The sequence below is a fragment of the Bombina bombina genome, chromosome 4 (assembly GCF_027579735.1).
Source record: "Bombina bombina isolate aBomBom1 chromosome 4, aBomBom1.pri, whole genome shotgun sequence".
Lineage (NCBI taxonomy): Eukaryota > Metazoa > Chordata > Amphibia > Anura > Bombinatoridae > Bombina > Bombina bombina.
The window spans coordinates 753,854,471-753,867,126 of record NC_069502.1 but is presented as its reverse complement, the minus strand read 5'-3'; the positions used below and the strand labels follow the sequence as shown (position 1 = coordinate 753,867,126).

The 12,656-nt window shown below is 34.7% G+C and overlaps 1 protein-coding gene across 1 annotated transcript in view; it reads right to left on the bottom strand.

Annotated features, from left to right (window-relative positions):
- The window catches only part of KIF26B (kinesin family member 26B), a 559,622-nt gene that overhangs the window by 52,719 nt on the left and 494,247 nt on the right, over positions 1–12,656 (bottom strand). Inside the window, exon 10 of the mRNA XM_053711042.1 lies at positions 10,258–10,417. Within this exon, the coding sequence (XP_053567017.1) occupies positions 10,258–10,417 (160 nt within the window). The remainder of the gene's footprint in view (positions 1–10,257; positions 10,418–12,656) is intronic.

The following is a 12,656-nucleotide window of genomic DNA, read 5'->3' as shown; positions in this document are numbered from 1 at the left end:
CATACACATACATATCTACATATACATACACATACATATCTACATATACATACACATACATATCTACATATGCATACACATACATATCTACATATACATACACGTACACATATATCTACATATTCATACACATTTTACAAGACTAGTACTGTTTTGTGTTGTCCCATACATTTGTTTTCTTTTTATATATATAAATACATATATACAGTATATGTACTGGATTTGGGTGTAGTTTATTGGTCCTTAGTAAACTGGGATATTTATAAGGTGTGGGAGAGATGCAGTATGTACAGACAGGTGGTTAAGAGAGGGTGAAGCTATTTGCTGACTGTGGTGTAAAGCAGCGTTTCTCAACTCCAGTCCTCATGACCCTTAACAGGACAGATAATCATTATATCTTAACTAGAGCACAGGGGAAATAATCAGCTGATGGGTAAGAGCAGGTTAGTAACCATGGTTACTGTTCAGCTGATTATTTCCCCTGTGCTCTAGTTAAAGGGACATTAAACCCAAATTTTGTCTTTCATGATTCAGATGGAGAATACCATTTTAAACAACTTTCTAATTTACTTCTATTCTCTAATTTGCTTCATTCTCTTGATATTCTTTCCTGAAAATCATATCTAGATAGGCTCAGCAGCTTTTGATTGGTGGCTGCACATAGATACCTCATGTGATTGGCTCACCCGTGTGCATTGCTATTTCTTTAACAAAGGATTTCTAAAGAATGAAGCAAATTAGATAATAGACGTAAATTGGAATGTTGTTTAAAATTGTATTCTCTGTCTGAATCATGAAATACATTTTTGGGGTTTAATGTCCCTTTAAGATATAATGAATATCTGGCCTGTTAAGGGTCTGGAGGACTGAAGTTGAGAAACACTGGTGTAGAGTAATCTGTAAAAAAAAATTCAGGGGAAAAAAAAACATGTTTGTAACCTTAAGAGCATAAAATTATAAAAGAATCCTAATAAAATGCACTACTTTCTCTTTAAGACTATTCCAAAAGATTCATTGATAATAACACTCAGAAGAAAGCATGTACGGACATCTACCTTCAGTGCTGTTGGCTAAAATCCTCCCTTCAGATATTGGCATTTTCAGAGCTAATTAGACATAGAGGTTAAATAACAAAGCAAACAAATATGAGCTCTGATTGAAATGATTCCCTACGCATCACTGAGTGGATTAGCATTTTAAATAGTAAACATATCTGCCAAGTGAGGCGGAGTATCAGCTTTTAGCTCTGAATTTTTGTGAAGTTCCGTTTTCTTTTATTGAAGAATGAGTGGAACTAGAATATGGGTTGGTTGAGCACTTCTACCATATATTTGGACATACATGAATTACTATATATTTAGTTTTTCTGGTGCGTTCAGGAGACATATATGATCCCGGTGTTTGAGACTCAGATTCCAAATCATCAAAATTTCTGGGAAAAAAACAATTTGGGATACATTTACCATCCCTGTAAGTCGACAGGTTCTCAAGTAGTAAAGCTGCCCCTTGCGATGTTTCCTCACATGGTGAAATGTATCATTACACAAGCGGATTCTTGTGTAATGCTGCCCCCTGCTCTGGAGCAACCAATTGCGCTAGAGCAGGGAACGTCAATCATCCCAAACAAGTGTATCACTCATCCATCGAGCATAAAGCTACATGGCTTGACTTCTACAGCACATCCAATCTCTTAAAAGCCAGTCAGTCTCGACTTTCACGTTAGAATTAGACATGTAACACAAGTTCTTGTAAAGCAGGCCAGTAAAATTGAAGGCCTGAGGGCCTAATTTGCATTTTATTTGTTGCTTTAAATCTCCAGACTGGCTATAGTACATATCACTACGCAAGACATCTTGCACCATTTAACATTTGACTTGATATTACAGTCATTGGTTAGAAAACATAACTTGTCTCTGCATCAGCCTGAACTGATGTGTCCCATACTTACAATGGGATGCGCTAATTAGCATGTTTGCCACATTTACAAGTTGATCGTCACATGTGCAATGAGCCCAAAACTCTGCTTTAAATAATGCTTTTTTTTTTTAAAGCTAAATGGTTACCGTAAACTGTAAAGTCCACACCTGCACAATAAGTTTCCCTAACCCCACAGCAACAAAGTCCTAAATTGACAAAACCCCACTGCTTTTAACCCCAAAAGCCACCATAACCCTCACCACAATAAACCCCAGCACCACTAGAACCTTAAATGCCGGTAAGCCCTAACCTCAATAACCTCCACTGAAATAAACCCTGTAACAGTTATTAAACCCCTTGTCATCTTAAACCCAACACAATAAACCCCTTAACCATCATAATCCACATCACAATAATTACCCTGACTACTAAGATCCTAACAACTATTAACCCTTAAGCTGACAGACACCCATCACAATAAACTCCCCAAACGGATATTAACCTCTAAGCTACCAAATAACCTAGCATTTTTAAGATCTCATAACTGCTATTTATCCTAAACCACCAAACCCTTTCACAGCAAATCATCTAACTACTAGGACCCCCTAAACCGCCAACTGCAAGGAATTCCCACCACAAGCCACTACCATAGCAAAGGTACCTCCTCTGCCAAAACCCAATAAACTAAGGTGACCATATTGTCGCTTTAAAAAGGGACACATATGAAAAACACATATGTCAGGGCTGTTTAAAGAAATGTTTTGTATAAGAACCCTGACATGATATATTTTTCATATGTGGAAATATGGTCAGCTTACAATAAACACACGTAGACACCTATGTTTATATTCTATATATTGCTAGAGATATATTTAAACCCTAACTAACAAACCTAAAGAGATAGTGACATTTAAAAACAACCTCATTTTTAAGATGGCTTTATTAATGGGACAATCAAGTCAAAATCAAACTTTGAGTCAGATAGGGCATGTCATTTTAAACAACTTTCTGATTTACTTTCTTCATCAAATTGAATTTGTTCTCTTGGTATTCTTTATTGAAAGTTAAACTGTTGAAGGCCGTCTCTTATCTCAGAGAGGATTTTGACAGTTTTTCACAGCTACACAGTGCTAGTTCATGTATTCCATATAGATAACATTGTGCTCACTCCTGTGGAGTTATTTAAGAGTCAGCACTGACTGGCTAAAATTAAAGTCTGAAAAAAGAACTGAAATAAGGAGACAGTCTGCAAAGGCTTAGATACAAGGTAATCACTGAGGTAAAAAGTGTATTAATATAACTGTGTTGGTTATGCAAAACTGGGGAATGAATAATAAAGGGATTATCTATCTTTTTAAACAATAAAACATTTCAAGTACACTGTGCCTTTAAAATTGTTAACTGTTCGTGTGAAAAATCACAGATAGCTCAGTCAGCAGCAACAGAGATGTGAAAGAGGGACAGAAAATACAGAACTACACAAGTTGTCAGCAGCTGCCATCAAAGTAAAGACTGATAATGTTAAACTTAAAACAGTAACACAGTTAATACAGTATTTGTATTGCATTTGCCTATGTACTACATTAACAGTGTAAAATGCTTGAACTACAAGGAATAGATCTAAGGTACTAGAAATGCTATACAGTTTGCTGAATTTGTAATGTAGTAAATTATTTCTTCTGCACGCACGTCTACCCATAAAATCAATCTGCCCAAAAAAAAAAAAATTGTCTCTATTAGAAAATTCTGTAGCAGCTATATTTATTCAATAATTATTACAGTAAATTACAATGTACGGTGCAGACAATCATTCATGGGAGTGAAAGCTTATGTTAATATCTGTATGTTACTTTTTCACATTACTCAATAAAACAAATCTATAAAAAGTAAATAATTAATTCAAATAAAAATCTTAGTAGTACACTTCTAGCAAATTACTCTATGTTGCTGCCTTATTACTGAAAAGGCTTCTGTATGCTTGTGACTGAAAGTAAACTGTAAAAAAAGATGTCATATTGACAACATATTGATTAGGGCGTATTTATCAGCTATGGAATGTGAGGTTTTAATGAAAATCTGTTCCTAAACTAATAATTAAAAAGGGACATTATACCCTTTTAGGGCTGCAACAACTAATCGCTAAGATTGATCATAGAAATAGTTGTCAACAAATCTACATATCGATTAGGTGGTTTGCGATTAGTTACAATTAATCGGATAATAATCAGCCGATCGGATAGAAAAAATAATAAATACCATTTTTAGCACAATAACATGTACAGGAGTTAATTGGAGTGAAGCAGTTGGTGCCACGCAACTGACCAACTAATCACAGACCACCTAATCGATAATGAGATTTCACTGACAACTATTTTTATCATCAATCTTACAGATTACAGCCTTAAAGTGAAGGTAAACTTTGGTGAATGAAAGCCCGTTTTTTAAAAATACTATTATAAACAGGGGCACTTTCATTCATCAAAGTTTACAAAGCAGCCGTTTTGATTAAAAACTTACCTTTTTTTCTTTTCACAGCCAGAGCAGCTTCCCCCTGCTGGAAATCCTCTCTTCACACATCAGCAATGACTAATCCGGCTTCCTCCAATCATAGCATGGCCTCAGGCAATGACTACCCTGGGGGGAAAGCCGTGATTGGAGGAAGCCGGATTAGTCATTGCTGACGTGTGAAGAGAGGATTTCCAGGAGAGGAAAGCTGCTCTGGCTGTGAAAAGAAAAAAAAAGGTAATAATTTTTTTCATCAAAACGGCTGCTTTGTAAACTTTGATGAATGAAAGTGCCCTTGTTTTTAATAGTATTTTTAAAAAACTGGCTTTCATTCACCAAAGTTTACCTTCACTTTAATAACCATATGCGGTGTCACTTGAAAGCTGACTAGAAAATATAACATAGCTGTCTCTCTCTGAATATGCATAATGTTTGAATACTTGTGCACGGGCCCTCACAGGATATGTGAGTATGCAACCAAAAACCAGTAATAACTTTTACTAGAAGCTTTTTTGTAATGGACGTATATTACAAAAATGTTTATATTTCAAATTGAAATGCACCCATACACATTTTATTTTTGACCTTTCTATCCCTTTAAGCAACCAATCCGGATGCGTGTCCTGGGACTAGCATGGGAGCTTGCACCTGGCATGTGCAGGCACAGTCACTGTCTTTTCCTCCTCAGTTCAATGGAGTTTATTCTGAAATATTGCAAGATCATGGGGATATCCTACAAGATTATGGAAAAATCTCACTATGGGCCTGATCAAAAACTCGCCAGCAATGAGAGAAATCCTGCAAAATCTTTGTGGGCTGTTTTGAACATTGCATTGCAATGTATATATCTGCCTATATACACAGCTCTTAAGCTAAAAGTTGCTATTAGAGCAGTATTTAATGGACCTTACAGTAGTAACATGACTTCTTAGATAGTCTCACCAGAATAGAGAGCTTCAGATCATAAGGCCCTAGATCACAGCTAAGCAAAGTGTGAACCCAGCACAGATTATGCTGATTGGCTGTTATTTTTTTGGCCACTATGCAGATGAATGTTGGAAGAGGAGCTGAATGGGGATAAGTTCAGGGTAACTACTATTACCAAGGTAACAATTGAGATTTTTCTAAAATGTTTGCATCTAAGTAATTTTGTAAAATCACCAGATCTCCAATGTTATACACACACTAGTGATTATTAGTTGTTGCTTACAACAGGGCTTGACAAACCCAGGAGCCTGGGAGCCACTGGGTCTTAGAATTTTACCCTAGGATCCTAAAATTTGGGGTTATTCTCCATATACTGTATCTATCTATATACAAATACCATGGTCTGGCTCCTAAAAGTATGTCTAGCTATTCCATATTCTTTCTGGCTTCTAAATTTTAAACAGATTCATCGACCCCTAGCTTACAAATATTAAAGTGCAGTGCCTACACCCATCCAGTTGATAATGCTAATGACAATACATATTAAAGGGACATGTAATCCAAAAGATTTCTTTCATGATTTAGATAGGGAATACAATTTTAAACAATATTCAACATTCCAATTTACTTCTATTATCTAATTTGCTTAATTCTTTAGGAATCGTTTGTTGAAGAAATAGCAATAGACATGGGTGAATCACACAAGGCATCTATGGCAGCCACCAATCAGCAGCTACTGAGCATATTTATATATGCTTTTCAACAAAGGATTTCGAGAGAATGAAGCAAATTAAAAAATAAACATAAATTGTAAAGTTGTTTAAATTTGCATGTTTTTTTCTAAATCCTGAAAAAAATGTGGGTTTCATGTCCCTTTAACACATTTTCCCTGCATATGATAAAGTTTTTAGTGCATCAGCCAAAGTAAAATTTATACAAGACCCTGCTTAAAAGAACTCCTACTTAATTTAGTTTGAATGTTTGTGGAACGAGTTTCATGTTTGCTTAACTGATGAATAGACGCTATGGGATACTCTTTATTGTTGCATCTAAAGGCTAATTAAAATTTAGTATGGAAAAAAAGCAATTCATTCAGGAAAAATATTACTGTAAATTATCACTTGGTTGTTGCCTAGCAACAGATGCATCTTTTGAGTATACAGCCTGTTGTAGCAGTTCAAGCAGGCATTTATCTTACATGACACATTTATAATAGAAAACATAGTTGCATTATAAATTTGTAAGTAAGCAAAAAATGCGTAAGTTATGCAGTCCTTAGGGACGCGAAAGCAAAAAGCACATTTGTATTTGTCCATTTGCAGTATATGCTAAATCTGTACAGAATGATGAAGATCCAAAGAAAACACTGATTTATTTGAAATTTGCCTTTGCCCTCTTTTACTCGAAAGAAATACATCTTAATTAACTTCACAAAAGCATTTGCATTACTCATGCAAACAATTTGACAAATAAGGGTAGTATTTCAGTGTCTTGCAACGGTTTTCCAGTAAATTCTTTTTCCAGTGAAAGTAACTTAACAGAACAAATATCTGATGTATAATGATCATAAAAAGAGACTAAGGAATTTAAAATTAAATGCATACTGGAATAACAGAACTTTTTTCTTAAAGTACAGTATGAAGGGTAAATTATATTAAAGGGTCATTATAATGCAAACATGACATGCTCTAATTCATTAGAACATGTAATTTTAGTTCTATAGACCATGCAAATCTGTGTTTAACCGAGGGTTAAGTACATAGTTAAAGTAATGCTTCTGAGCCACAAAGAACTGATGGTCCAGAGCAGACACAATTGCTGAGAAAATCGGCAAAGGCAGTCACACAGCCTCTCCAATCGTCGGCTATATCTGCTTAGGAACAGTAGTAATGTGGCTCCTGATAGGACTTTAGCTATGTGTTTAATCCCTTTGCAGAGGTTAAACACATAGATTTGCATGGTCAGCAGAGCTACAGTGTCTTTTTTAATCTAACATAAAATGTATCAAGATATTTAAAGGGCTTGGTATGAGATGGCTGTGCATGTTTAACCCAATAGCTGCATGTTGGAAAATATATCATGACAAACAATGCACATACACCTCAGTTTTAGAATGTCACAAACCAGGACATGTTGGAGTGTTTGATCAGGTATGTGGCTACGGAGCATACTGTGGGCATGTTTTCTAGTTTTAACTGGTTCCCCACACCAATCAGAGTGCTTTAAACACCTAGATCCATAGACTTTGATAGTGAGACATTCAAATCGCTTTAACTCCATTGTATAAAAAACAATAAATACAAAAAAACAATATAAGAAATTATCCTTGAGTTTCTATTTATGACAATTCCGTTGCTTACCTCTTTAAGGGCCATTAAATATTTTGAGATGGTAATAATATAAAATTATAGATTTGTATATAAATTTGTACATATATATATATATATATATATAAAACCTCTTCAATATACTTTCATGATTTATTTTGTCCCCTTTTCCTGAAATTCCATTTTGAAATTGTGATCTTATCAGTTCCTGTTAGAAATAGAAGTGCAGAACACTGTTATATTCCACACAGCTATTGGCTGCAAACCCTTGTGACCTATTTATAACTGTCCCTAATTGGCCACAGCAGAGAAGGTGCATTGCTGCTCTTTCAACAAATAATGCCAAGAGAATGAAGCAAATTTGATAATAGAAGTAAATTGGAAATTTGTATGCTCTGTCTGAATCGTGAAATAAATATTTTAGGTTTCATATTCCTTTAATAAGTAAATTGTAACAATGCTCTATCTGACTCATAAATTACTGACTTTACTGTCCCTTTAAAGTTCATAATAAACATGTAAATATAAAGTCTAGCTATGACTTCAGAGGTGAGTAATGTGTGTCTGACCAGCTGATTTACAGCAGAAGCTATTGTTCCTTACCAAATTCAGATGTTAAAATGACAATCTATGCTGGACGTATAACACAGGGGATATTTGTTAAAGGATGTTTAATACGCCGTGGTATGGAGAAAACTGCTTTATAATAAATACACCACTTAAATGTGCAACCATCTGCTTAAATAAGAGCGGAAGAACATTACCTATATCATTATTGCTTTTAATAAAGTAAATTTATTTTATACAGTGGAATTAAATCAACTATAATGTGTAATCAAGGTCTATGCATTAAAGCATTTAAAGTTTAATTGCAGTCATTTTTAACTACCCTTTAATCTTCTAAAATTGAATAAAACCTACCGATTCTTCAGGCTACATACTTTAAAGCAAACAATTAGTCACCACTGTACCAGGCCTGTCTATAGGAGAGAGATCTAAGTGTTTGCTAATGAATTCATACTCTCCTGCAGCCTCTCACTACAAGACATTGATGAAGAAAAATGAGGACTGATCATATACTGAGGGTGTGGATTCCTTCTAATTTTTCACAAGTTGTGCAGGCCACGTACGAAGAACTGTCATAGGTGACAAATGAAGGTATTGATTGCTCCTCTTTCCGATGCAAACTTGAGATATACAAATAATATGGTCTTACTGTATTAACCCCTGACTACCTGCAACCCTCTAATACTACTTGTTCACTGCCCCCCCTTATATAAGCATCCCACAACTAAAAAAGACCCCTAATGTATCACCAACCCAAAGAGCTCCCCAGTAGATACACCTACCCTATAAGGAAACCCCACTACTCAAATTAACCAAGCACTCATAAAATGTAAAAATGTGTATTACCCAAGGCATAGCATCAACATGAAGCCCTGTTAGTGACCTCAGCCCATTTAAATGCTCAGCTACCCTAGAGCTTTCTATAAGTTCTGTTAAATCGCTGTTTTATACATGTCAATCTCAAAAAATCCAACCACAAATAGCATCAGTAATTACAATAACAGAGTAGTAATTGTTTGTCCAAAATAAATGTTTAAAACAATACAAAGAAAGATTTTTAATTACAAAAATACAACCTTTTTAATCTTCATAAATGAGTATGGATATTAGGAATTTTTAGAGTTTTCCATAAAACAAAAACAGCTGTCAAAATGGAGTAGATAGTCTCATAAAAGATTAAAGGGATAGTCTAGTCAAAATTAAACTTTCATGATTTAGATAGAGCATGGAATTTTAAGCAACTTTCTAATTTACTCCTATTATCAATTTTTCTTCGTTCTCTTGGTATCTTTATTTGAACCGGCCCATTCTTGGTTCAGCACCTGGGTAGCGCTTGCTGATTTGTGGCTACATTTAGACACCAATCAGAAAGTGCTACCCAGGTGCTAAACCAAAAATGGGCCAGCTCCTATGCTTACATTCTTGCGTTTTCAAATAAAGTTACAAAGAGAACGAACAATAATTGATAATAGGATTAAATTAGAAAGTTGCTGAAAATTGCATGCTCTATCTGAATCATGAATGTTTAAAGGGACACTGAACCCAAATTTTTTCTTTCATGATTCAGATAGAGAATGCAATTTTAAGCCAATTTCTAATTTATTCCTATTATCAATTTTTCTTCGTTCTCTTGCTATCTTTATTTTAAAAAGAAGACATCTAAGCTTTTTTTTATTCAGAACTCTGGACAGCACTTTTTTATTGGAGGCTAAGTTTATCCACCAATCAGCAAGAACAACCCAGATTGATCACCAAAAATGGGCCGGCATCTAAACTTACTTTCTTGCATTTCAAATAAAGATACCAAGAGAATGAAGAAAATTTGATAATAGGAGTAAATTAGAAAGTTGCTTAAAATGTCATGCTCTATCTGAATCACGAAAGAAAAAATTTGGGTACAGTGTTCCTTTAATTTTGACTAGACTATTGCTTTAAGCAGTAAATGATGTTTGCTAAACGAAATGACTAACGGCTGCTTAGGCCTGCCAGGTTAAAGCCATGTAAGGTCACTTACTTGTATGGGATATGTTTGCTGCCATTAACCAGTGCAAGGATAACATTGCCCAGAGCTGACAATGAGAGACACATTCCAGTGCTTCCATCTCTGTTTTTGCTCAGTGCCTTTACACAGCTTCCCAAATCAATAAGATGCAATCGACTTCGTCCTCCTGACACTAGAGCAAGCCAGGGAAAAAGACAAATAGGTACACTGGTTAATCCTCGGGTAGTGAGCAAATACCCACAATCTTGCTGACAAATACTAATTATGTGTGTGACCTATTTTTAAAGGACATCAAAGTCAAATTTGAAGTTTGAATAGGAACATATTCTTTAAAAATACACTTTTATTTGCAAAAATGCTTCTGTGACACGTTATTACACATTGGGCTGGATTACAAGTGGCGCAAAAACTTTTGTGCACCAGAAATATATATATATTTTTGGGGCTTTTTGCCTGCGTCGGAAATAGTGCACGAGTGCTACTGAAGAACTTGCTTAAAGGGTAGTGAGTTAAAAAAATTGCCTAAAACACAACATAAACACGTTTAAAAGTACAGTTACACTCATATGAACGCTATCTGAGAAAAATTATTTAAAACAAAAAAGTTATATGTGCTCAAAGATATATGGTATAAGGTGTTTGACAAAAAAGGGCTCATGTATGTATGTGTTTATATGTGTGTGTAGATGTATGTGTGTATATATATATATATATATATATATATATATACTACCAGGTGGCAACCGGGCCACAGAACAAGCTATTGAGCTGCTGTTCGTTCCTGGCAGACAGCTTCTCTTTCTGTTCTGCATATACACAGTCAAATACCTGAAAATATGAACAATCATTTTTATTCAATATTAATATTTTAGAATGTGTTTAACTGTTTACTGTAAATATTTTACATTCCAATGTTCTTCACATACTAGAATTGTATTGTTCAATAGATATTCCTTTATATATCTGTATATACCTATATATAATCACATATACTGTGTGTGTGTGTGTATGTGTGTATGTATATATATATATATATATATATATATATATACACACATATATATTTTGTCAGATATATATATATATATATATATATAAATATCTATTGAACAATACATAGAACATATTCTACTATGTGAAGAACATTGTAATGTGAAATATGCATAATTAATGTTGGATTTAGTGCTCTTCGTTTTAAACACAATCGAGTTAGAGTATAGGTGTTAGCTTTTTTCAGTTTGCGCACTCCATTAAAGTATATATGTTAACGTGATCATGATATATGAAGTCCAACTCTTTTACTTTCTACTTGGGTGCTACCTGAGGCGTGCAAAAACGTAACCTCTAGCAAAGTCATTGATCGAGTGGGAGTGGTAAATAGCATGCACAACTTGTAATCTAGCCCATTGTGTGGTAAATATTCTTATTCACGAGACTCCCTTAATATATGCAGGTAAACTATGCACATGCCCATCAAACATGCACACATGAGTAAAAGTGTTGGCATTATAAATGCGCAAATGTTATATGTGCAAGCTTACAGATTACCTGCGTATGCTGGGGAAGATACGTGCATGAGAAAATTTATTGCAGAACTTTTCTCTAAAGGATCTTTACAAAGAACATTGTACAACAAACAATACTACTTCTTGGGTTTAATGCATTACTGTGGATTTAATTGAAATAATTTTTATTCGTTTTCGTTATCAACATTTCAAATCATGAAAAGATATACAAAAAAGGGCAAATATAAAAAATTGACAAGAGGAAACCACAAAGTATACGGACATCTCGGTGAAACAGATTTAACAAACCTCTGTATCTCTATCAACCGTGTAACCTCGTTCTAAATTAGGCCTATTAAATCGCCCACTTCCTATTCATCTATAACATATCTAGGATGATTAATGTGGATTTAAAGGGACAGTAAAGTCAAAACTAAGCATTCATAATTAGGATACAAAATTCAATTTTAAACAACGTTTCAATTTATTTTGATTATCATATTTGCTATTTTCTCTTGGTATCTTTTGTTGAAATGTAAACCTAGGTCGGCTGAAATGTGATCTAAGGAGAGTGCACGGATTACAGTGCAACTGGTAATAATTATGATGTTCAAGAAGAAGAAGGCCACCCAAAGAAGGGAATATGAATTATATTTCTACAAGAGGAAAGGGTAAAGAAAATAAAGAGATGAACACAATAAGGAAGGTAGAATAGATTATAATTCAAGTTCCCATAGAAGGGGTTATATGAATAGACCACCTAATGGTGGTTGGAGAAAACCTATGAAGGAATCATGGGATAATAATTGGAGGGAGTACAGGAGGGGAAGGAACAACTGGTCTGGTGATCAGGGAAATTATAGGAACCGTGGTTGGCGTTCTGAACGACATGTTGCATTCTCAGAG